At 36.4% G+C, this 24,989-nt stretch overlaps 1 protein-coding gene and 1 non-coding gene across 6 annotated transcripts in view; both read left to right on the top strand.

Moving 5' to 3' along the window:
• Window positions 1–3,974: 3,974 nt before the first annotated feature.
• Tmx1 (thioredoxin related transmembrane protein 1) overlaps window positions 3,975–24,989 on the top strand; it is a 64,072-nt gene continuing 43,057 nt past the window's right edge. The window contains exons 1-8 of one of the 5 annotated variants that reach the window (XM_015490831.2): window positions 3,979–4,196; window positions 7,020–7,135; window positions 8,368–8,413; window positions 10,301–10,429; window positions 12,936–12,981; window positions 13,072–13,173; window positions 13,272–13,338; window positions 17,175–19,805. In XM_015490831.2, coding sequence (XP_015346317.1) covers window positions 4,045–4,196; window positions 7,020–7,135; window positions 8,368–8,413; window positions 10,301–10,429; window positions 12,936–12,981; window positions 13,072–13,173; window positions 13,272–13,338; window positions 17,175–17,353 — 837 coding nt within the window. In that variant the 5' untranslated portion in view covers window positions 3,979–4,044 and the 3' untranslated portion in view covers window positions 17,354–19,805. Of the gene's footprint in view, window positions 4,197–4,907; window positions 5,328–7,019; window positions 7,136–8,367; window positions 8,414–10,300; window positions 10,430–12,935; window positions 12,982–13,071; window positions 13,174–13,271; window positions 13,339–17,174; window positions 19,806–24,989 lie in introns of those variants that run through there. The other 4 variants (XM_015490822.2, XM_048798592.1, XM_048798593.1 and 1 more) reach the window with 4 other exon arrangements.
• LOC125615452 lies at window positions 7,266–7,403 on the top strand. Its single transcript, XR_007346103.1, has one exon. It is a non-coding gene; the product is annotated as a small nucleolar RNA SNORA70 (small nucleolar RNA).

Below are 24,989 nucleotides of genomic sequence, written 5' to 3'. Positions count from 1 at the left end.
TGTAACTGATGTGATTCTGCAATCTGTATTTGGGGTAAAAATGGGAGCTCATAACCCACTTGAATCAAAGTGTGAAATATGATATATCAAGAATTATGTAATGTTTTGAACAGCCAACAATAAAAAATTAAAAAAAAAAAAAGACACCTCTGTGACTTATTACAGTAAAATTGATTTTTGGTTCATGGCATAGTGTAGGTGGTAGAAAAGGAATGGGGAAGAATCTTAGACTCCAAACTCCACCCAGATGCAAGGAAAGCAAAAAGTGCCACTCAGCTCTAAGCCCATGAAGAAGGGGGTCATGGATTTTGCTGAGCACCTGCAGGGGCCACAGTACACCGCTTCCTCCCTCCACACAGGCACGCCTCCTTCAGTATTAATGTTGTATTAGGTTTCAGTGAGAAAAACAGAAACCAGTCTAATATTTCAAAGAGAATCGTGGGAGACCAGACTACGTCACCCTAAAATAGGAAGGACTGCTTGCCATCCTTAGAGACCCAGCTCTTTTTCTTTTGTTTTGTCACTTCTCTATAAATTTGCTATACGTTGTAGAAGATGCTTGATAAGCTGAATTCACGGCTGCCTCTTTGAGAGCAGCTCATTCCGGGAATGTATCCCATGGATATGTGAAATGCACGTTAGTGAACTTCTCTGTTTTTCCTCTTGTTAACTTGACTTTTGTGGCAGGGGTCTCTTCCAACTAGGAGTCTATTCTTTGTCTACGGAATGCAAAACAGGGCATCAGGCGTTGACAGAATCCTTGGAAAATCAAAGGAAGCGGAGATCAGGGAACACGGTGGTTGGCTTTTGGGAAACAATACACAGAAATTTCAGGAAGCTGCTGAGGACCATCTCCGCTGTCTGATGCACCAGAGCAGGCACCGTGTGAGCTCCCCTGCCAAGCTGCTGCAGCCCTCGCCTGGCAGGGAGACCAGGAAGCCATCATCTGCCCACAGGTCTGTCAGCTGCTGGAGGAACCTTTGGCTTTTCCTTTTCTTCCAACTTCTTAATCTCATGCTGGTAGAGTCTAAACTGGAACACTGATGGCAAGGGATTCCAAGAAATAAGTGCACAGAAGGGGGCAAACTGTGAGGTCTGAAAACAGACTTTCTAAATCACTGGGAGAAAAATCATAGAAGACGTGGTAGAGTTGTTCTCATGATCTGCCATAGCTGAGTTGTATACAGTTGCTGCAAACACTGAACTAGCAGATACTGAACCAAGGCTTCCCCGGGGAAAACACAAGATTAGATGCCTGGGAGCCTCACCAACAAATCAGAACATAACTATTTTATGTGAGTTTCTGTCTGCCGACACCTTATTGCGTATAGAATGTTGATTCTTCAGCATTGAGTTCATGACCATCACTGCTATGACTTATGCCTGAACAAAACTTACCTACCACATCTGTCTTCCCAACAAGGCACTCCGCAGCCTTATTGCCCTGAGGACCACTAGACGTCTCTTCAGCACTCTGCTTGAGGACCATTTTAATCATGAGCAAAAGGCACAAAAATGTGAAAAATACAGGGCCAAAGGGGCCACGAAAAGGATCCTTAAAACGGAAAGGCAGAGCTTTGCCTTGTGGACCTCAGCTGGAAGCAAATGCATTGCACAACCAAACCTCTCACTGCTCTGCACACGTTTGTGTGTGACCATGAAAGCCCCATGACTATGGAATGATTTAGAGGTAACAAATAAATTTCATTAGGTGAATCTGTAAGTAGGGAATTCACATATAATAAGGATCAACTCTACATATGATTTTTTTTTTAAAAAAAGGTGAGGAAATAAAGAACTAAAATGGAAAACAAAAATAAAACACATATTTAAAGTACTCTCTGTCTTCAAAGGCAAATGCAAATTATTGAAGTAGCAATAACTACCTCCGCAGTCCTCAGAACAGATCAAAGTGCTGGTAAGCATGTAAACACCTCCCAACTCTCATGAGAATCATTTCATGGCAAATCCAAAGCCTTTGAGTGACAACTTCATACAACAGAACTATTGTAGACTCTTTGCCTAACTTTGCACATCTAAGAATTTGAGCCTAAATTAATAAACCAACATGTGCCCTAAAAAAAAAAAAAAAAAAAAAGTGTAATGGAAACTATTTTCATTTGATCCATGGGGGCAGCGCACATTTTGGTTTGCATTTGTATTCACAAATGTTTGGTGAAAAAAAGTCTTGTTTATTATGGTCCTACCTCTCTCCTACCATTTTGAAATTCTAATCAAGGATCTCTGTACCTACTAAAAAAATTTTTTTTTGAAAAAAAAAAAAAAAACAACATTCATCTCACAATGCACTGATCTATGTTGCCTAGTTAATCACCGTCCATACCAAGATACAAGGAAATGTAACCAGGATCACTTTATGTTTTGAGTATAAACCTTGTTGCCAGACCTTAGGAGGCTTGATTTTTATTTATGTATTTATTTTTAGTACTAGCCATGAAACCCAAGGGTGCTTAACCACTGAGCCACAACCCTGGCCCCTTTTATGTTGAGACAAGTTCTCCCTAAATTGCTTAGGGCCTTGCTGAGGCTGGCTTTGAACTTTTGATTCTCCTGTCTCAACCTCCCCAGCCGCTGGGATTACAGGCATGCGCTATCACGCTGGGCTCAGGTGGCTTATTTTTTAAAACTGACATTTTTTTTCTTCTTTCCCTTCTCCTTCTAACATAAGGGAAACAAGACTAACATTTTCCAGTCCCAGGCTAAGCTATTATGCCCTTCACTGGAAAAGTGTCATTGCCCCCAAGAACAAAGAAAACTCCAAACCTAAGAACTCAAGCTCAAGGACACCCAGTGGCTGTTCACTAATTATATCTACTGATAATGAAGCCAGATTTAAAGTTAGGTAGTCAGTATAGTTAGATAAATCGGGTCTAATACCGAATGAAATCTAAAATGGAGGCCATGCTGAGAATGATTCCAGGAAAAGCAGGACAACTCATGGAATGTTAATGAAGTCCTGAAAAGGCCCTAGGCCAAAGTCCATCCCAAAGAAGTGTTAATGAAGTCCTTCCTGCTCAGACTACTTCTTTGGCCCACCTGTTTCCCACCCCTCGGGCCTTCCCACCTACATTCCATTACTGAAAGAACTATAAAAAGGGGAGACAACAGCCCTTCCACGGATTCCACCTCTTGGGTCCCCTTCTTCCACTGGGAGAAGTCTTTTCTGCTGTCCTTTAATAAACTTCTAATTTCTACTCTGACCTTGCCTCCACGTGCTTCTTTGGTGTTATTCTTCAATATTGGGGAAGCAAGGACTCCTCACCGGTCAACAGCGGTAACAATAATATTTGGATCCCAGCCCTTAAATGTTGCTCTTTAAAGCCCTGGGCTCCCGCAGGCAGAGGGGATCACAGCCTCTGGCACAGGAGTTCACTGTGTTTCGCCAGCAAAACAAAAAAACTTTTTTTTCCCCTCAAACCTTGTCCTCCTTTTTGGACTGGTAATGGGGACAAGGATCATGCTTTAGATAACAGAAAGAGTACTCCATAATATTCCTTCTGCACCTTCTCATTGTATTATCCCTCAGAAAGGTAAATCAATATTTTGACTCCTATCAACATCTGTTAACTTTATTACAAAAATTTTCAAAGAAAGAAATAAAAACCATGAGGTACATTTAGTTGGGAACTGCCTTAGTACAAACTTAACAGTCAGATTGACAACCATCTGGCGCCAGGGTTTCGGCGCCAGCGTGGTTCCGTAAAGCCCTGCCCCACTGCGCCTCTAGCCCCATTTCGGGATTTTCCGGGGCCTGGTCGGGCCACACCGCGGGAGACAGGGGCGTAGGTACGGTGGAGGGAAAAGGCACCGCCTTTCTGTCATGCGCACTACGGCCGGCGCGCTTTCCTCTCTCCCTCCACCACCCACCCGGAGAACTGGTCATGCGCAGTGAGTATGCCCTGGGCTCGCGCGCTTGGCCGCGCCGCCGTGCGCATGAGCGGAGCTGCAGGCCAGAGCGGAAGTGGGAACTGCTGCGGGGAGGCGGGGCTGCGGAGCTGTCCGAGGGGTGGGCGAGAGGCGGTCATGGCGCCCTTCGGGCGTCTCGTGATTCCTCTGACAGTGTTGGTGCTGTTGCTTTGGGGGCTTCCGTGGATCCACGGGCGGCGGAGTGACGTGCGTGTCATCACGGACGAGAACTGGAGGGAGTTGCTGGAAGGAGAGTGGATGATAGAATTGTGAGTGTGGAGCGTTTGTCCCGCGACGCCGGCCGGGGTCCCTCCGATCCCGCACACCCGACCTCATTCCCTCTTCCTCTGGCAGGCCGCAGCTTTCCCCGGACTTCGCCTTCTAGTCGCCGAGTGGGCGCCCCAACTCCTCAGGATCCCCAGCTCCTCCCGGGAGCTGCCGCTGACTTGGTCGCACTCCTCCTGGTTTCCTACCTGGGAATATTAAGTTTCTTCTGCGCTCTGCTCCCGTGTTTCTTTTCTAGTGCTGTGGTGCGCCAAAGGACTTGTGCTCTTAACTTTTCTTCCTGGCTTTGAGATTGGGATTCGGACTGGATGGGGTGGAGGTGGCCTCAGACTTGTTCCCGTATAATATTGTTTTAGAATGATCCTTTACAGATGGGCGTTTAGACTTATTTTCGCTAAGCTTCGCAGAAGAGGATATTGAGCACAATCTCTGGCTTTATGTTTATCCTCAAGAATTATCCATTTGTGTGTTGGAATTTGGGACTTTTGTTTCATATGCTAAGTTGAAATAAGGTTATTTTAAAATATTCGTGCCCTCCTTCACACATTCTCTTTCTGCAAGTCATTTTTTTCATTGTGCATTCGAAATGTAGTGAATCCTTGAGTTGTGACTCCTAGACCTTTGTAAGTGATATTGCATTGAAAGATAAAATTATTACTGGGATTATTATAAACTTTGTGTGGTGGTTCTACTTTCAAGTCCTTTCTGCTGCTGTAGGAAATAACTGTCTTTGTTTTAGATGCTAAATTTTTTGATGATGGTGATATGATTTCAGTGGTATAACTAATTCTGGCCCAAAGCATCATTATTGTTTGAATATTGTCTGTATACTGGACACTACTAAGCACCTTTAAATACATTATCATATTTAATTTCCTAATGATAGTTAGTATTATCCCATTATACAGAAGAGAAACAGATGCCTAAGTACCTTAATTGGCCTGTCCAGATATTGCTATACTGGCTTTCTTTGGACCTCCAAAAACATGCAGTAATTGTTAGAACACCTGCTTCTTTAACAAGGCTTAGATATTTTCCTGGATCATGGATGAAGAGTTACCAGTTAAGGAGACAAGTGGGGGTGGACATCCGGAAAGGACATTGGAGAAGACAGAGTCAGTAACTTTTGAATCATAAAAAATAAGAACAAAAATAAGATAGGGAAAGTATTTAGTATGCATATAATCTGCAACATGGTTGAAGGAGTTATCAGGCACTGTTGAAGCTGTGGAGGAGAGGAAGTATAACCAATGGCAGCATTTGTTTTTTCCATCAGGAGCTTGTTTTAGATTTGGGCCTGTAAAATATTTAATGTTAAACAATATGTTAAGCAGTAGTGATTATGAGTTTATATGCAAAATACAGTCAAATATTACTTCAGGACATTTTTAATTCATTTGGTCTAACTGTAAATATAGCATCAGAAGAGGTATTAAGGAGAAAATAATGAACAAATTCATTGATGATGAGCTAAATTCAAATTAGAGCATCTATTAGAAATTATAGGATAGTGTTTTCCTTCTTTATCCTTGGCTAAAGATCCTAAGGTTCAAGAAGTCTTTAAAAAAACACAGGATGCAACACATTGGAAAAAAGAAAGGATTGCTGGACAAGGTGGCACACACCTGTCATCCTAGCCCCTCAAGAGGCTGAAGCAAGAAGATCACAAGTTAGCCTCAGCAACCTAGTGAGACATTGTCTCAAAATAAGGAAAGGCTGGGGATTGTGGCCCAGTGTTTGAGTGCCCCTAGGTTCAGTCCTTGGTACCAAAATAAATAAATAAATAAATAGGATTTAATAGTCTGCTTTTAATTACAAGTAAATTATTTTCATTTACTCTATTTCTGATCAGAAGTTGTTATAGAGACGTTTTCATTATAACTTACTGTTAAGGAGTTTGAGATATATATAGAATACTAGTTTGTTTTATTCTACAGTGCTTATTTTGGGAATTTTTCCTAAAACAATCAAGAAAACATGAATACAGACACTGTATTTTTGTTTTTAAACATGTATAGGCTTCATTTGTTCTGGTTCCATAAGCTGAGGCAAATTTCAATCTACAATAAAGTAGAAAAGCAAAATTCTAGGGAGAAATTAGGACCTGGGAAGATTATGAATGCCATTAAAATGCTAGTCTGGTTGGCCATAGAATTTGTAAAACCAGGGTCCTGGAAAATGGTGGCCAAAAAATATTTGCTTAGTCTGCTTAGTATTTGGGGATTAGGTTTTGAAGTAATATTTTTACATAAAAACACAGGTGTCTAGCTCCTTTTAGTATGATTAGCCTTTCTTCCTGGAACAGCTATCTCTGTGGCAATCCTGCTGCATAGTAGTAGCTGCCTTAAGTTGGAACTTGTGTTTCCTCATTCACCATAGCCCAAAGTACTTTCTATTTTTCCAACACCTTGCATTTGACTCTGCACTATAAAATTGTTAAAATGGTAAACTTAAAAAAAAAAAAAAAGTCTCTAGCTTTCTGGTGGCTATATTGTAGTAGAAAAATCCAAGGGTTTTTGAAGAGTTGTTATTCATGTGAAAAAGCCCTTGTGTCTTTAAAAATTTATTCTCAGGGTTGCTTTATTATGGAAGGTTGTGATCCTTAATTCATATTTCTTAGTATCCAGATTGTTAGGCCCACAGAACTGTTTTCATATGCATAAAATTAACTACTTTGTTATTTTCAGTTTTTAGTATAAAATATTCTTCATGCATTTTATGTTTAAAGTATTTTTCATAATTTTTTTCAATCCAAAGATGAGTGATCATGAGAGCACTTAAGTTTTTGTTTTTAAACTATATTTTAGTTATGCACCGTGGTGTCCTGCTTGTCAAAATCTTCAACCAGAATGGGAAAGTTTTGCTGAATGGGGAGAAGATCTTGAGGTTAATGTTGCAAAAGTAGATGTCACAGAGCAGACAGGTACAGTAAGTCTGGTTGGTTTTCTTTTTTTTTTGCCACTTGTGTTGAAATCTATTCTATTTTCCACATTAGATGCTCTTAACCTTTCATTACATTTTGAAAACAATGTTCTGCATCTAGTTAAATTAGTCCACAGCTAGTTAAAACCCACTTGACTTATCATCTCTCTGTTGGGGGCTCAGCATGCAGTGACTGCAAAAAGCAGATTGACTGGTTGTGTGTACAACTCATTCCTTGTTTGTTGCTCTAAGGGACTTTTGAGATATCTTTCTCTCCCTATTCCTGCCCATATAATTTTCTCTTATCTTTTTTGTGTTCCATTCTACTAGCATGTAAGATTTCTTTGAGAAGTCTTAGAACACCGTGGTCCAAGTAGACATTGGCCAAGTCATCATTTGTAATTTACCAAGCTTCAAAATAAGGGCATGTTTCTTTCAAAGTCAAAGTCACATTCTCTGATTTGACTCTAAAATTGAATTTCAGATTTAATACATATGATTTGAGAATGTGGACTGTTAGTTACAAAGTCCTAAGGTAGTAGAGCCAAATACACTCTTGTCTTGGTCCCCTGCACAAGAGGTGGATCTCATCCTTGATGCTTCTGTTTTGACCAGCCTCAATCTTATTCTTGGTGGTCACAATAAACCTGTGTTCCTGGTTGTGCTGTCCCAAATGGCAATAATAGGATAACTTATTAATTTATTGATAATTTACCTACTGCAGATCTCAAGAGTTGCATTTCTGGTTTAATCACACAATCTTTTGAGATATGTAATATACCATAGTACAGATAAGAAAACAGGTTAATTCTTGGCAGTGCTTGACACATGGTTAATAGCAAATGTTATCTGTAATTGTTATTGCCTGTCTTATGAAAGAGTCATAGTTTTCCATTTTTATCAAAAATATCAACTGCCTTTTTTCGCAAATATCAGGTGTGATTTGATCTGAGACCTAAGACATTGTATTTTCCCTGGACTCATCATTAGTAGTTTTAATCATACATTAGTGTAATTGACCAATTGCTTACACAAATGTCTTCAATATTCAAGCTTGGCAAACTTTTAAATTGAGCTATTATGCAGTAATGTGTTTTCTAAAGTTGCTTTAAGTGCATAATTTATATTAGGCATGATTTCCATATTCGTAATAGTATTTAAATAATTTAGAGTCACCTTATCCTTAGTGATTGTCCAATATAAAACCCGCTGTATGTTCTTTATCATTTGTAGGACTGAGTGGACGGTTTATCATAACTGCTCTTCCTACTATTTATCAGTAAGTATTTGAAGATTCTCAGTTATTGAGAAGGATGCATTATAGTGTAATCAGAATAGTAGGCCTCTCTCTTGGATCATTTTTGAAGAGCTGAGGTAATCTCATTCAGCAAGTATTTTAGCTCATTTTGCTTTTATCATACCCTAAGTTCCTTTAGACAGACAAATGATCCATGAAGCATTCCTTGTTGTCAGAGATTTGGAATTGTTTGGAACATGATGCTCATGTGAAATTTTGTGATCCTGTTCAGCATAGGAAATGATTGTAAGACCAGAGTGCTAGTAAATCCTTTGGGAAATAGGGTGAAAGGGAGAACTTGCTGTTTGGAGCAGTTCCTGGAGAACACGGAGTTTAAATGAAATCTTGGAAGTAGAATTGTCAAGAGTGCAGGGTAAGCATTTCATTCTGTGGACGTTCTCATAAACAGGAGTGTGTTATTTTAAAAAAGCAGCTAAACTTGGGGGGAAAGTAGTGGGTGATAGGGTAGTGTTAAGTCAGAAGGAACAAGACAGTATAGTCTGCAATATCAGGTCTTTTAGTTTGATTTTATTGATATTCTAATCTGGAGATGGGAAATCTCAAATCTACCTACTCTGTACCTTAATGTCGTTTAGGTGGTCGGCTAAATATTAAGAGGTACTTCTCATTTAAAATTTCGAAGACAAGGTGGCAATTCTGTTGGGTGTGGTGGTGCGTGCTTATAATCCCAGTGACTCAGGAGACTAAGACAGGCGAATCAGCATTTTGCAAGACCCTGTATCGATATAAAAAATAAAAAGGGTTAGAGATGTAGTAAGTAGTAGAGCACCCCTGGGTTCAATCCCCAGTTCTGCAAAAAGGAACAACAATAGAAAAACAAATGGGAAGTTCCTTGTGTATGTCTGTATCTTGTTTTTCCTTGTCCATTTTTTTTAAACTTTTTTTTTTTTAAAGTCAGCCATCCTCCCTTTGTATCTATTTAAATTTCTTTTTTTCTGTATCCCATAAGTACTTCTGTCCCTCCCTTTTCACTCATTTCTTTTCCTCACATGCCCCTTAATTGGCTATAATCAGTATTCCTATTTCTTTTTTACTTCTCAATACCCCTGACCTGGTCTGGAATTTCCTGCCCTTTTTCTCTTAGCCATGGCATTTACCTTGCCTTTTTCTCTAATTTCTGCCTGTTGCAATCTTACCCATCCTTCAAAGAACAGTTTGCTTTCTATTAAAACTTTTGTGTTTTTGAGTGGGAGCTTCTTTGTGGTCTTTTTATCTGGATGGATAAAGAATCTCTTAACCCTGTGGTAGGTAGTGGGGAACTATTGAGTTTTTGCACTTGAGGATGCATTAAGACTGGAGAACATTTAGGACTATTTGACAGAATACCATACATACATTGGGAATGGGAAGGAGGATGTAGATGGAAGGACCAGTGCAAAATTGCCTTTAAGTAGAATCACTGAAGTCCCTGGGAGGAAAGCACTGTCCCAGATGCTCTCTGTAATTTAAAACAGGATGGCAGAAATGATGACCATGATGGAAAATACCAGGGGAAACCAAAAAAAAAACAACTTTAAACTTACAGTTTAAAAATAGCTAATAATTTTTATGTTTTAGGCACTATTTTAGTAACTTTTTATATGGCAATTCCTTTAAAATAAAAATAATTTTCTAAGATTTTTCTGCTTACTGTGCTTCATAATAACTTTCATACTTGGAAGAGTAACAACAAAATCTTAAGGTTTATGATTGTATTTGGGCTGTGATATCATCAGTAATAATTTAATATGATGCTTCTGCATTGCTAATGCTTTTGAATATTAGGATTGATTAAAATAAGGTGAGGAAATAGTGGAAACATACAAAATTTATTTCCTTTTGCTACTAATATTTAATCCTGATCTTTAGTTGTAAAGATGGTGAATTTAGGCGCTATCAGGGTCCAAGGACTAAGAAGGACTTCATCAACTTTATAAGCGAAAAAGAGTGGAAGAATATTGAACCTGTTTCATCATGGTTTGGTCCAGGTTCTGTTCTGTAAGTACAAGGGATTTTTCTCTTATTTACTTCAGAATTAATTGAAAGAGATAATTATATTTCATATAAATAAATATAAGTACATAGTTTGTTTCTTGGACTCTTAAGGCATATTTAGATTCATTATGTATTTGATATTTTTACTTAGATCTTGTAAATCAAACAAATAACCTTGGTGCTTATTAAACTAGGTGGAGCTATTCTGCAAAATTAAGCTTAGTCCTTTTTAAGAAATATTTTTAGATGCTTAGATTGATATGTGTCATTAAAAACTTAATAGTGCCCCAAAGACTGGACAGTGTAATTGGACATGTGGTAATTTGAAAGACTCAAACATTTACCTGCATATTTTATCTTTAAATTTCTTGATTATTCTGCCCATCTGATTTGTATAAATAGTTGTTTGAACAATAACTAATGGTATGATTAATCCCTGAGCTAAAATTTAGTTGGGAGATAGATACCAGTTAGGATTGGGAGTGGCAAGCATATTTCTTACTACATTGTTGGAGTACAAGGCCTCACTGGTCATTCGAGAGACTTGGGAATGGTGAGGTTTGTGGAGGTCATCGTGTTCTCTTCTTATTCTGGTCTCCTCAACATACTTGCTCTTGGGAGATGGGGTATTGGATCACCAACCATCAGAGAAAAAATGCTTTGGGTTCTGGGAGTGGGGGAAAGGTCTACTCTAAGCAGTATTTTGAAATTGAAGTGTGTCTTTTCCTTTTGTGCTTCCAAATTATTCTTTTTTGGTGGGGGGTGCTATTGGGGATTGAACTCAGGGGCATTCAACCACTGAGTCACATCCCCACCCCTATTCTGTATTTTATTTAGAGATAGAGTCTCACTGAGTTGCTTAGCACCTTGCTTTTTGCTGAGGCTGGTTTTGAACTCAAGATCCTCCTGTCAGCTTCCTGAGCTGCTGGAATTATAGGCATGTACCATGACACCTGGCCAGATTATTCTTTAGTTGTCAGAACTTCTCACTGAACCACCATGTCCAGTGCAATTATGGAACCTAGTATTCCTGATATAGTTTAATTAGTGCAGACAACCGTGAGGTCACACAGAAATTTTAGCTCCTTGTTATTTGTGCTTGTGTATTTTTCCCCCCATATTGGGGATTGAACCCAGGGGCTGTCTGCCACTAAGCTAATCCCCAACTGATTTTATTTTTATTTTGAGACTGGGTCTTGCTAAATTGCTGAAGTTAGCCTCGAACTTGTGATCCTCCTGTCTTAGCCTCCCAAGTCTCTGGGGTTATAGGCCTGCACTGCTACACCTAGCTTCCCACTTGGCCTATTAAACAATGGAACTTAGTAACTGATTTTTGTTCTTTAAACTTCTTAAGTGAATCTTACCTTTTTCTGGTAGAAAAAGCAGTTGTTTGTAAGTTTCTGTTGAATCCTAAAGGTAGCAGGCTGTACCTTTATTATTTGGAGACTGCGTACAGGGGGCACTGCAAGTGTAAGGTTGGCAGTTTCAACTGGCATTGAATTAAGCCATCCTTTCACTTGTGTGTGAAAAAGCCCTTGGCAACACCAACTTCTGCTTTTTGCTAGAGGGAATATTTTTGGAAACCCACAAACCCTTCTTTTTGAAGCATTTTTTTTTAAACTGCCCATCTAAACTACCTGCATTTAATTATGTAAAAATAATTATTTTTACTTATGATGATTTATTTCTTACATAGTCATTTATGTATCATTGGAAGTTGTCAAACTGTGCTATTATAAATTTTAATTTTTGATATAATAAGAGAAGTAATTTTGTTTTGGAGGTGCTGGGGATAAAATCCAGGGTCTTGTATGTGCTGGGCAAGTAGTCTGCCACTGTGTTACATCCCTGGAGAGAGGTGATTTTTAATTGGGAAAAATCATCTTAACAAGTGTTCCCGTTGTTCAGTGCTCATGTTTTGAAGTATTTTAAGGGTGAATAAGAATTGCCATTTCCATCTGATTTAATAGAGCTCAGAGTCAGTTGGTCAGTATTTTGAGAAACCATCAGATGAAAGTTAAAAGTGAATATTGAACTGGAAGCAGTTGTGCACACCTGTAATCCCTGCTACTTGGGAGGCTAAGACAGGAGGATCACAAGTTTGGGACCAGCCTCAGCAGTTTAGTGAGACCCTGTCTCAAAAGAAAAAGGGATAGGGGATGTAGTGCAGCATTAGAGTGCTTATTACCTAGGCATATGCAAGGCCCTGGGTTTAATCCCTAATACTGGGGGAAGAAAAAAGGAAAAGTAAAAGCCATCATCAAAATTATAAATAGAAAAAAAAAGAAATTACCAAGTATTTTGTTTATGAGATGATTAGATGATGACAGCAATTTAGAAACTTACTTTTTCTGAGCAAAAAACCTTATTACAGTCACAAAGAGAGTGAGTGATTACTTTACAGTAGCAGTAATATCTGTTGTTGGGAAATTATGGAGTAGAAATAGAAAATATAGACAATGTTGTGTTTCTTACTCAGTTTTCGAATCTCTTTTTTTTTAAATTTTAGGATGAGTAGTATGTCAGCACTCTTTCGGCTGTCTATGTACATCAGGGTATGTATTAAAATATTTCTATTGTAAGCTGTCATGTTTTTAAACAAACAATTTTTAGTTCATTTTTTTTTTTTTTCCTTTTGATTTCAGACTTGCCACAACTATTTTATTGAAGACCTTGGGTTACCAGTTTGGGGATCTTACACACTTTTTGCTTTAGCAACTCTGCTTTCAGGACTATTATTAGGACTTGTGAGTACTTCATTTTTAGAGCACTAAAAAGAAAATATTTTAAAATGATACATTTGCATTAGTTGTATTATATGTTATGATTCTATTTATTTTTACAGTGTATGATATTTGTGGCAGATTGCCTTTGTCCTTCAAAACGGCACAAACCACAGCCATACCCTTTAAGTAAGTATATTTTAACATTTTTTTGTTTGTTTGTTTATTTTTTGCTGTGCAAATCCAGGGCCTAGCACATGCTAATAAACACTCTTTACCTCTGAGCTATATCCCCAGCCCTAAAGTGTTTATATTTGTATTCACTATAATTCCATTTGTTCCTGTAAACACAATTACACACTTAATAGGTTCCTGGTCAGCTTTGGTTCCTAAGTTTGGTCCCTAAGTTCCTACGTGGTCTCTATCAGTTGTGGTATAAATGAAGGGGGAGGAAATGTGTACTTTGTGTGAGAGTGTGATTTAGAACATTGTTATTTTCTTGACTCATAGAGAATTTCAATATTGCATTTAGCTTGTAGCTATTTAATGACATTGATCTGATATCAGTGTATTTGAATACTTCATGTTACTCATGGATCTGTTTCAGTATACCTGAGTCCAAATTCAATTTTTAGGTGAATATACTTCACTGTTAAAGTCATTCATTACGATAGTGACCATATTTGAAGATTTTTCTTTGTTTCAGCCAAATTTCATTCTTTTGGTAGAATATTGGAAAATGCAATTCCTGTAGCTGATTTGGATGGGCATTGACCTGAACTATATTGTAAAATGAATTTATATTATTCAAAGTATTTCTTGCTGCCTGTTGTAATACAAATACTTCTTAATCTTTTATTTTTGATCTTGGAAAATTTTTCTGATGGTCGAAGCCCTCTTACTTTCAGTTAGTAAAGAACTTGGACTTTGTTATCTATTGGCTTTTCAGCAACTTTGTAGTTGACTGTTCAGGTGATATGGTTCCCATTTTTTGGTTGAGGAAAATAAGGTTCAGAGAGATGAAGGATTTCCCCCAAAGTCACACAGAAATGACAGAGGTGAGTGCAGACTTAAATCAAACTTGTGACCATCATGGTATTGCCTGCATGTTGCTGCCTTTTTGACTTGGGATTTATTGAGGTCAAAACTCCTGAAATGAAATCAGTGGATATTTCATTTACAGTGATGTACCTATCCTTTGTACATAGTTGTATTGACAGTGAAAGGGGCAGTTATGGAAGAAATAATAATTTTATATGCCAGGGACTTCTGATCTGCAGGGGGAAATGTTAAGCACAGATTATTTAAAAAGATAAATTCATTGTCAGGTTTAAGGTTTTTGAAGTGAAATGAATATAATATGTTCATTCACCAATTCTATTATTAGTTTTATTGATTACTATTCTCTGTTTTTATTCTGACAGCTGTTAGAAAATCTGTAGGTAGATAGGGTGCAACTGACCTTAGATCCCATAAATGTACCAAAGTTCATGCTGAATCATATTACGTAGACTGAATCATTTTTGGGACAGTTGCCAGATTCTCATCCCCATCAAAGTCATCTGCTGACAGAGTGCTCTGGTAGTCTGCATAGATTAATTTCTGTATCTGGGACCATAAGTGTTGGAGTCAGAGTTGTTTTATCAATTGGAGCAAACTTGAAGGCATATACTCACCGGGAGAACTTGTTTAAAAAGATTGTTGGTCCCTGCCCTGGTTTTTGGAATCAAGTTCTGTGATGAAGCTGGGAATTTGTATTTCTGATAAATTCTCGGAGAAGTTAATGCTGCTGGTCTGAAGACTACTCTTTGAAAAATTCTGTCTTGCAGAAAATGGCTACCAATAGGAAGCTGTGTAGGTCCTTGCCCATGAAAGAACTTGTATTGACATACAAACTCTTTAAAAAAAATAGTGACTCTGGTAGGCTCCCCTCTATGGAATAAACTGTGAGATATGTACTTGGTATACATTTAAGGAGGTAAGTGTTCTCAAGAGGACAGTATACTGAATAGGTGTAATTTAAAAAATTTTCTGAGATGAACCAAAGGAAATGGCAGAGATGATACTTTTAGGAAGTTACAAGGAAAATAATTTTTTAGAAATTTAAAAAAATGACAACTAATTCATATCAAACTATTTAAGTTTTTTTTTCTACTAATGTCCATAGTAAAAAGTTATTAGAAACACTTATGCCTTAAAATATATTTTAATCTGGAGAGATTAAAAAGTATAAAGTAATGGGTTTTCTAAATATCTTTTCAAATCATTTAAAAAGATAGGTTTGGGATACATTATCCTGATGATGCATAATAAGTGCTTAATCTTCACTGTGCATAGGCTTAGGTAATTTGTTTTCCTTTATTGAGATAATTGATAAATATTAATCTAGACTTTAATGTGATGATGCCCCTTCTGGAGAATGCCACGTGATTTGAGTTGTTTTCCAGTGTAAGTGTTTGTCTAAGATTTTGAGTTGCTCAGGTGGAAAAAAAAAAGCCACTCAGTATACCTATTGGTCATGTAGCAAGAAAGTCCAAGGACAGAATTGACTGGATCCTTGGGACCCAGATGATGTTATTAAGGTGCTGTGTGTTTCTTAGTAGTTCAATTCTCCATATCTTGTTCCAGTCTCAGCTTGGTTCTTTGTAGTAAGTAGCACAAGATGATCAAAGAAAGCCATCACTCACAATCATGGAGGAAGAAGGAAACCCACTTTCTTCCATACTCACCTAACTTTTAGAGAAATCCTGGTGCATTCCACTTGTAAAGAGCTTGCTTGGAAGAGTGGCTGTAAACCATGGTTTCTCAAGCTTGACAGTACTTTTCCACTTTGAGCAGATGATTTTTAATTGTGTTGGACTACCTTTTGTACATTGTTGGATGTTCAACAGTATCTCTGTAGTTGCTAATTTCCCTGCCCAGCTCCCCTCCCCAAGTGTGACAACCAGAGATATCTCCATACATTACAAATTGTTCCTTGAGGGACAGTATCATTCTTGGTGGAAACCTCTGTTATGAACTGTAGTACTTACTGGAACCATGTAAGATGTGATGTAGCACAATGGTCTATTAACCCAGCATAGAAAGGGCAGACCAAATAATAGGTTGTTTATGATTAGGAATTTCTTGCTCTACTTAATAATCCTCCCCCTGGTTCTGGTTGCCTAGGATTCTACTTATTTGCTCTACTTATTAATCCTCCCCCTGGTTCTGGGTTGCCTAGAATTCTCAGCAGTCTAGGATGAGTGAACATAGTAAAGCTGAGGCCCAATTTCATCTTAGTAATGTGGTGTGCTCTGAGCTTAACTAGCAATTGGCTCTGTAACAAATAGCAAGTGTGTATGTGTACATACTTAAATATTCATTAACTGTACACTTAAATGTGTATATTTTATTGTTTGTAATTATACCTTAATAAGATGATGAAGGGAAGGCACATTTGGAAGGGAAAGCACATCTTGTCTACAAAATGTACAAGAATATGATTTAAAAAAAGAAAAAAAAAATATATATATTTAGTTGTAGTTGTACACAATACCTTTATTTTATTTATTTTAATGTGGTGCTGAGGATCTAACCCAGCACCTTACACATCCTAGGTAAGCGCTCTACCACTGAGCCACAACCCCATAAAGAATATGATCTTTAACTGTAAATTTGTGATTGATTTCCCCCCCCACCCCCCACCCCCGGAACCCAAACAGGATAGTGTTGAAGTTTTAGTATGCTTATATACCAAAATATTAATAGTGAATTAATATAAGATCTATTTAATGCAGTATATTTTCTTAAAATTTCCACATTCACAGTATTAGTGCCTATTGATTACTGTCAGTTCAGTTTATAAATAGATGGGTAATTAGAAAGAATTTGGCATGTAAAATGGATTTTTCTACTAGTGTTTATAATCTTCACTGTTTTCCTAATAATTTATTCCTTTTGGAAATCCAGATGTAAATAAATGCTAAAGCAGTCACAGGCATATGAATTATTGTATATTGATTTCTCTGGTCCTTGTCTTTAAGAAAAGTCATTACCAGAATTTTCTCAACCTTTGAAAAAAGTGGAGGAGGAACAAGAGGCTGATGAAGAAGATGTTTCAGAAGAGGAAGCTGAAAGTAAAGAAGGAACAAACAAAGACTTTTCACAGAATGCTATAAGACAACGCTCTGTGGGTCCATCATTGTCCACTGATAAATCCTAGTTAATTTTTGTGGATATCTTAATATCATGATTTTAAAAAAACTGAGGTTTGATCATTTGTTTTTATGTGAACTGTGACTTAGCTTATGTATTACAGGGTTCAATCCAGATTGTTGGATTGAACAGTTTTCATTAAGAAAATAAAAGCAGGTATAAAAGTTTGTAATATGATTTAAGAACATTATGGTTGTTTAATTAATGTTTAATTTAAAAAAATCTGGTGCCAAGCAATAAGATTTGTACATGTTTGTTTAATAACAACCTGTTTCAGTCTGAATTGAAAAAAATTACATTTTCCAAAGTTTGCATTATTGGGGTATTTAAGATTAGAGAAAAAGATTTCTCATTTGGTATGATTTTTCTCAGTTTCACTGTGTGAAAAAAAAGAACATATTTCCCATAAGTGGGAACTTTTTGCCCATTGTCTTGAGAAACACATATTTCAGTGATAATTCTGTGGTCTTTTAGAGACATAGTTCAAAATTTCCTCATATTTTAAAAATTATGCAACTAATAAAAAACTACCTTGCTTTAATTATACTTTTCTGCACATCATATACAGAATATGCTACTGATTGAGGGAGTTTTTATAAGTGTAGGTATTCTCTTGATTCCTAATAAGGTCAATTGCTTTTTTTGTTGTTATTCCTTTGGTCACTGTATGGTTTGTATTTTTTAATTTGCCATCTCAAATTGGATAATATGAACAGTATCACTGTTACATTTACTGTTGGTAAATAGTACTTTTTTGTTTCAAATTGAAGTTTACTAAGAGAAATCCGTCAAACTGAACTATATTGATAATTTAAAATTTTAGTCATTCAGTCCAGATTTTACATTATTATTGTTGAGACTTGTCTTGAATATTTTGATTTTGTTCTTTTTCTTTTTTCTTTTTGTTATTAATGTAAAGGTGGACATTCCTGATTTTCATTTGAGATAGAAAAGCTTTGGTATTTTATACTTGGGAAGTGCAAAGCTTAATTTGATATAAAATAAAGTTTGCTTTCTACTCAGGAAAAAAATCTTCTCCTGTATATTTTCAGAGTATCTTTGTCCTATGTTCAGAAAATTAATTGATTTTGTAGTTAGTTTCTGCTTGGTGTTTTAAAATTTTAACATTTTTATGCTTTTTAAAAGATAAACTTCATATTCTATTGTTCTTGACTGCTATTCTGTGGTATTTCTCAGGTGGAAGTCAGCAAGAGGAATACATAGTTTTCACCTTACATCAAGTAGAGGGTTTATTGGAGGGTTGTATAACAAGAATAGGAACACCCATAAATACTCAGAATGAATAATTCAGCCATTTTGTAATAGATTATTTCTGTAAAATCGTCAATTTTAAGATTCTCTTTCTGTGTGAATTCATTAGACTTGCAGTATCTTTAGTGTTCAAGTTTTATTTAAAGGCTTCTCTTCAAATATTAAATATGCTGCCATTGAATGGTCTGGATATGTAATTTGTGATGCCTTAGAAAAAATTTCTAAGCACAAAATAAATTTTTCTAAGCACTTCATTAAACCTGAAGACCAGTATGATTTCTAGTTGCACATTTCAAAGTATGCTTAATTTCTTTGTATTTAACAATGTTTAAGATGAATTGCTGTGCGTTGCTGTATATGTACTTTATATGTGCAATCAAAGGCTGGATTCTTTTTCTGTTATTTGACATGATTGAAGAAAATGATGCTTCTTAATCATTCTTTTTTTAGCATTCTTGTATCTGACATTGTCAGATTTTTAACTAGAAAATGTGATGACAGAAAACTAAATGTAGGCAAACAGGTAGGGTCTTGATATTTCCATAAACATATGATCTCAGTTGTTGAAGATTGTCACTGTAGAAATCTGAATGCTTTTCTGTTGATACTACAGGCTTCCAAAACCTATATGAAGTCATTGACAAGTGGTTCAGGAATGAGTAATGTGCAGTGCCAATGATATCCTGGCTCACTCACTCCATAATCATTCAGCTTTACCACTGAAGTATCATATAATCTGGTCTCTAGAGAAAATGCAGCATTCTTCCACATATTGCCTAGTGTTTATTGGTAAAACTAAAAAAAGAGTCTTAATGAAGATTCCCGAGTGTATATCAATATTATAATTTGGATAAGATGTGTTACCCTGACAGTCATGGTTAGATTCTGAAAGATGTAACTTAAATGGTGAATTAATTCATTTGATGGATTAATGATTTGAAAGGACTACTGTGCTGGGTAGTAACTATGGGCAGGTGCAGTGTGGCTAGAGGAACTGAGTCACTGGGGGCAAGTCTTTGAGGATTGTGTTGTCCCCTGGCTCTTCCCTTGCTTTCTGCTTCTACGCCGCCATGTCCTGAGATGCTTTCTTCTGTCATGGCATTTCACCTGACTTTATGCCTAGAGCAATGGATTTGGCCTATGATGGACTGAAATCTCTGACCTGAAAATAAGCTTTTTCTCCTCTAGGTTATTCTTGTCAGATATTTTAATCACACTACTAAAAAGAAATTGACTAACAATTAAATACCCATACCAACAAAGAGTACTTTATGGAGTTTTGTTTTTCTTTATTAATTCAGTTAGCCCTAACAACTATCACATGTCTTTCGGGAGAACAGGCTCACAGATATGGTAGAAATAGGTAGAATTTGAATCCCGTTCTGATTCCAAATCTTGACCTTTCCCTAAGAGCATGAGAACTCAGCAATCTATTTTTCTCTCAACTCTATCATACTGTAGCAACAAATGCTATTCAGAAATACCATAATTATTCAGTATTTGTAGTTTTATGATGGTGGTTACCTGCATAAAGTTACTATAGTAAATGATGGTTTTGATAGTTTTTTTCTCAAGTTGTGTCCTCAAGCTAATGCATAAAGGCATAGTTCTTGACTTGAATATGATGAGGTAAACATTTTTGAATGAACCTTTTAACTCATTAGGAAAGTTTGTAAGGTAGAATTTTTTATTCTCAAAGTTTATAAGGTAGAATTGCTTTTGATTTGAAATTTTACAAGATAATGTGAGTTGGAATTTAAATGAAAAGTCTTCATGATTATGTAATTCTAAAGAAAAATTTGTATTGAAAATTTTGCAGATTTAGATAAGTTGATATTACATATCAAGCACCTTTTTTATTTGAAATAACAAAACTAGAGCAACAATGTAAGTTTGAAGTTTGGTAGTATGTAAGTCAAGTTATATACATGAATAAGTCTAACATTCTATTTAAAAATAGTTTCATTCATTTACTGAAAATGGTAGTAGTATTTTGGCCATTAATGAAATAAGCTTATATCTCCTTTCTACCCAGTTAGCCATGACATTTCTTTTAAACCTATTTTCATAGTTACTACAACTCAACCTTATTCTGTATTGGAAGTGAAAAAATGAGAAATGATGATGTAAGAAATGATGAAAGAAGTTTGATTGATCTAAAACATAATCGAGTCATAATTTTCAATTCAATGGAAATATACCTCATTTTGAAGAATAACTTAAGCAAAGTCAGTTTTGCTGTTGCTTTTGTGTGTTCTTTAAAACGTTCCTGGCTTCAGTGTTTTTAGCAAAACATATTAAAATATTACTAGTAGGCAGGATGCTAGGAACTTGGATTTAATAGCTCAGGTACTTAGGAAGATTCAACTTAATGCCACCTGGGCATTCCTAAGAAACTTCCCTTAAACTTTGGATGTCTTTCTTTTTCCCCAGAATGAAATTATTTATTTCTTGGAAATTTTATTTTTGTAGTACTGGGGATTAAACTCAGAGTGCTATACCACTTAGCTACATCACCAGCCCCTTTGCCTTATTTTTGAGACATGGAATCTTGTTAAGCTTCCCAGCCTGGTCTTGAATCTTCTGCTTGTATTTATTCTCATACCATTAAATCACTGAACTAATGTCACATCCTTCACAGAAGAAGCCATCTCCCTCCATCCATATACTTCAGGAGAAGTTGGCTCCTTTCTGGCCTACTGGGCTTTAGTTTCTATTATGAAGACACAGGCTACCGATACTGTAATAGAAATACTCAATAGATTTGAGATATTGTGGGCTTCTTAAAAAGGCCCTGGGATGGGGCAAAGAAAATGAGGCTTAGATAATAGTGAAATTTGGTATTACCTGAATGTGACACATAGAATTTTGGGTCTATCCTGTAGCCTGGGGATGAAGCCAATAAGCAGGAGGGCAGAGCCAGAATAATCTTGTAAAAGGAAAGCCAGCAAGCCCTGGCATAGCACAGTTTACCTCTGGACATCTTGAGATACTTAATTACCTAATCATTTTGAGTAAGACTCTTCAGTTACTTGAAACTAAAATGTGAACATAGCTATCACCTCTCTGGACTTTGTGAACAATGGTGTCTTGATTTACCTTAACCTGGTTCAGTTTCATGTCTATTTCATTATCTGAGAATACTTCAAGCTGTGCTTTACATCTCACTGGGTCATTCCAAGATCAGGAGAAAAAAATTAACTCATGGGCCAAGTCAGACATGTCCTGCACTCATACTGGGTAATGGAAGGTTAAATGAATATAGTTTGGGGAACTTTTTTGAATTGTTTTTAATTTATAACACTAATGTCCCATAATCATGAGAAATCTGAGAAGCAAAAATATTGTGTGTTGCGTTCAAGTGTAGCTGTTCTGTGTGAAATCAGGATAAAAGACTTGTTCAGCTTTTAAAATCCTTGTATGTTTAGATTTTAATGCATTGTGACCAAATTTCTTATGTATGTATCATTTTAGACAATAACTTCAGTCTTCTGAGAGTGGGAGCAATACAGGTTTGAAGATGCTGAGAAGGCTTTGTTATTTTTTCCTTGTAGGGAGGAAGAAGGAAATGGTGGGGTATGTTTATGTCATCTGGAATGGTTGTTGATTTAATGTTTATGCAAGTGGATTCTAGTTGAACAACCCTAATGCCAAGTACTCTGTAACTTGCATTATAACTTAAATAATTTTTGAAGTCTTATTTTGCAAACTTGTCAAGAATGATTACTTTTTTAAATGTTTTTTTTCAAGCTCCTTGTCAATGCATGCTTGCTTGAATCTTATGCTTGGCACTATGAACAGAAGGACCAGTTGGATATACTGAGGTTCTGTAATTTTTTTTTTTTAAACGTTGGTTATAAAACAGTAACAAGAAGTGCCCAAGTTCATGAAGATCATAGTATCTTGGCACTATGTAGCACTTAATAAATATATGTTGAATGTACTTTTTCATTTAGCTATGTTTACCACTGATCTTGAGTTACAAAGAAAGCCCTGATTCTGCTGGTTGTACCGTGTTATTTTATTAATAACATTCTTCATGATTCCTATGAATTTGCCTTATTTTTAATGTGAAGTATTGTGAAAACACTTTACTCCTGCTTTATGGATACAAGAGTATTTTACCTTTGATCCTTAACTTTAAGTGGATAAGGATGACTGACTGGTATTGGTTGCTAATATTACTTATGGTGATATAAATATTTACTTGAATATAATAAATATATATTATATTCAAGTAAATTTAGGAAATCCAGGTACAAAGGTAATATTATTTGGAGCCTGGCTTAAGGTGCATTGATTTGGATCCTTGTTTATGACAGGAAAAATTTGGGGTTAGGGTTTTAATGTGAATCTTGAAACTAAATAGTCATTCAAAGCTATAGTTCTGAGAACGGAATATTTACTTTGATTAGGGTAAGTTCAGTAGTGTTCAGATAAATGAGAAAGTTCTGGAATAATAAAATTATTTGCACCTTTAGCTTCATGGGCAACTTTCCTAGAATACTAATGCCTTGTGAATGAAGATGGCTGAATGATAAAGTTGCTAATAACAGGGACAATAAGCCACGTGGGTACAGATGGTTTCATTCTTGATTATCCCCTTTGTGGCATAATATGAAATATATATATTTGGTTTCTGACCCTGGTTCTTGAGATAATTCCTAAATCATGTAATTTCCTTAGTGATAGGGTGATAGGGCCATCTTTTATTATGGAGGTTCCGTTATACAGGTAGAATGGATTAACCATCTTTTGTTATAATATCTTTCTTGGTACCAAATACAAGAGCTTCTTAGACATGTGGCATCCCTGTAATGAGTAGTGAATGTCTTTTTTGTTTATTAGTGAGATGAGTGGTGGCTGAAAAATCCCAGCTAGGATGAGGGCTGGTTGCCAAAGGAACCAACTGTGTGTTTAGAAGGTGGAGACTTAAAGTTTCACTTCTTTGGAAGAAAACAGAAGCTGGAGATTGAGTTCAGTCACCCATGCCAGTGATTTAATCCATTCTACCTGTATAATGGAACCTTCATTAAAAAAACTCAATAACTTTCTCCATGGTCAGCTTTATTTTCAAGATTATATTTTGTTGTCTTTGCCTGAAACTCATGTCTTCCACGTGGTCTAGACGGTTGGTGATACCTTCCATGGAATTTTTAATTTGGTTTATTGTCTCCTTCATTTTGAGGTTTTCTACTTGACTCCCCTTGCCCCTAGAATCTCTATTGAAAATACTTCTTGTAGTTTCTCCATGATTTCACTCCTTAAATCCCCCTGTGCCTTGCAGATCAGTTTAACTATGTACATTCAAATGTCCTTCTCTGACATTTCTTCCACTGTGGCATCCATGGATTCTGTTATTGAAGTGTCTTGATTTGCTTGGGGTGATTTTTTTTTTCTTCATGTTGTTTGTGTGCCTACCCATCTAACAGTATTGGTCTGAGGCTGTAGAGTTTCTACCTTGTGGACTTACTGTGTTCCCAAAGGTTCCCGGCTCGGAGTTACAAACCAAAGGAATGCAGTCTTTTCAATGAAATAATATCAGAGAATTCTCCAAACCTAAAGAATGAAATGGAAAATCATATACAGGAGACATATAGGACCCCAAATATACAGTTATAGAAGACCCACACCATGGCACATTATTATGAAAGTGCCTAATGTACAGAATAAGGATAAATTTTAAAGGCTGCCAGAGAAAAATGACAGGTCACAATTTTGAAGGAAACCAGTTCTTATTGCAGCAGATTTCTCAATCAAGACCCTCAAAGCTAGGAGGTCTTGGAATAATATATATCAAACTCTGAAATGAAATGGATTCCAGCCAAGAATATTTATCCTGCTTAATTCTGAACTAAGCTTCAGAATTGATGAAATAAAAATCTTTCATGATAAAAGAATTTACAAGTAGAAAGCCTGCACTAAAAACATACTCAATAAGATATTTCATGAAGAAGAATGAAAAAGAAACATGAAAACCAGCAAAAGGAGTAAATACACTAGAATAATAGTCAATCAAAGGAGAAACTAATTCAAATTTAAAATGAAAAAGTGACAGGGAATAAAAATCATTTCTCAATAATTATATAGAATGTAAATGGCTGAAACTCATTAATCAAAAGACATAACAAATTGGGTTAAAATCCAATACCCAACAATATACTTTTTCCAAGAGACTCAGCTCATAGGTAAAGATATCCACAGATAGAAGTTAAAAAGGTGAGGAAAAACATTCATGTGGATCTCATAAGCAGGCGTTTCTATTTTAAAATCAGAAAAAGTGGATTTCAAGTCAAAGTTAATCAGAAGGGACAAAGAAGGACCTTTCATCCTGCTTAAGGGCATTTTACATCAATAAGATAACAATCGTA

This window comes from Marmota marmota, unplaced genomic scaffold, assembly GCF_001458135.2.
Source record: "Marmota marmota marmota unplaced genomic scaffold, marMar, whole genome shotgun sequence".
In the NCBI taxonomy this organism is placed as follows: Eukaryota; Metazoa; Chordata; class Mammalia; order Rodentia; family Sciuridae; genus Marmota; species Marmota marmota.
This window is presented reverse-complemented; position numbering and strand designations above follow the sequence as displayed.